At 29.9% G+C, this 1,504-nt stretch overlaps 2 protein-coding genes across 5 annotated transcripts in view; both read right to left on the reverse strand.

The window, feature by feature from the left end:
• LOC100568947 (kelch-like protein 3) overlaps positions 1-1,504 on the reverse strand; it is a 19,639-nt gene that overhangs the window by 7,205 nt on the left and 10,930 nt on the right. The gene's annotated exons all lie outside the window — the stretch shown is intronic.
• On the reverse strand, positions 124-1,498 carry LOC100569031 (ring canal kelch homolog). Its single transcript, XM_016803148.2, has 6 exons — positions 1,409-1,498; positions 1,240-1,336; positions 972-1,128; positions 793-890; positions 430-732; positions 124-339 (listed from the first exon to the last, which is right to left on the reverse strand). Exons 2-6 carry the CDS (start codon positions 1,282-1,284, stop codon positions 187-189), a joined length of 756 nt encoding a protein of 251 aa, XP_016658637.1. The 5' UTR covers positions 1,285-1,336; positions 1,409-1,498; the 3' UTR covers positions 124-186.

Genomic DNA, 1,504 nt, shown 5'->3' on the forward strand with positions numbered 1-1,504 from the left:
CAACACATGCGGGTATCACATCCTCTTGACTATTATCAATTTTAAATTTTCATTAAAGGATGTTTTTTATTTAATGGATATTATATTCGTTGGTTCTTTATCAGGAAAATTATTTTATCTCAACCACAATTATTATTGTAACAAATACATATGATATTATCACAATTTAAATTTAAAAATATTATATTAGTTTACCGCGTATAGAAGATTATCTAGGACTCCGATCCCAGGGTCGGATCTTCTAGTACACATACTAGATATCATATGCCATTCTTGAGTATTGTAGTCAAAAACTTCTGCACTATCTAATGCAGAATCACTGTAATTGTGTCCGCCGACCTTAAATGTATTAAACAATTTATTTTTACCTACCTACTTTATAACAGAAATAACGAAAAAACGATTAAATTATAATTCAACAATACTTACGGCATAGACATGATTATTTATGACACCGACTCCTAAAATATTTCGTTTAACTATCATGTCAACACTAGGTTTCCAACAAGGTGATTCTGAAGATAAATCAAGCACATCAACAGACCGAAGAGGTTCAAAATGATCAGTAGAACCACCCACGGCAAACACTAAATTATCATTCACTACAGCTAGACCGGGATTTTTACGGCTTGTAATCATTTCCGGTCCGTTATGCCATCGGCTCATTTTTGGTTCGAAAAATTCTGTACTGTTGCTAAATTTAGTATCCATCCCATCAACAGCCAATATAACCTGTTTTAATTAAACGGTTAAATATATTGGAAAGGGAAATAAATTATAACAGAATTATACTTTATCTGCTTGTCTGGGTTTGAACCGGATGTTTTGTGGAATAAGCTCTTCTGGCTTGAGCCTATGAAAATTTAATGCTTCACTTATGTATTCTTTACCTTAATAAATGATATACAAATTTAAATATTTTAAAATATAAATTAATTCACAGTAAAAACATGTTTAAATAAAAAACTTACATTCAATACAGTCCTTAATAAGAGGCTCCTCAATTACTTTATTTAATATGTAATTATTTGATGTTAGTGGTAAACGTACGTGTTCCATTAACTGGGGTAAAACACATTCTCTTGAACCCAGTTCATGTTTTACCCAACGAATAACACATTCAAATACCTAAAACATAAAATGATAAATGTACTTATAAATTATTAGACTACATATATTTATATAATTTTTCGTTCCCCAATACTAAAATACATCGATATTCAATATTAATTTGCATACTTTTTCTTCGGATGGAACTATAAGTTTATCACTGGAGATCAACATAATTACTTGATCCGATGATAACGATAAAAATTCGTCGCCACCAGCAACTTCTCTAAGAATCAAAATGTAACAACAATAAATAATATGTCCTTATAAAATCATAATAATAAATTATATTTCGTACGAAAAGTGTTGTTGAATATATAATTCTGAACTTCTTAGCAATTCCGTGCAGCTATGTAAATCAGCTATATCGAATATACTGATACAGTTTGTAGGG

Source organism: Acyrthosiphon pisum, chromosome A2 (genome assembly GCF_005508785.2).
Source record: "Acyrthosiphon pisum isolate AL4f chromosome A2, pea_aphid_22Mar2018_4r6ur, whole genome shotgun sequence".
NCBI lineage: Eukaryota > Metazoa > Arthropoda > Insecta > Hemiptera > Aphididae > Acyrthosiphon > Acyrthosiphon pisum.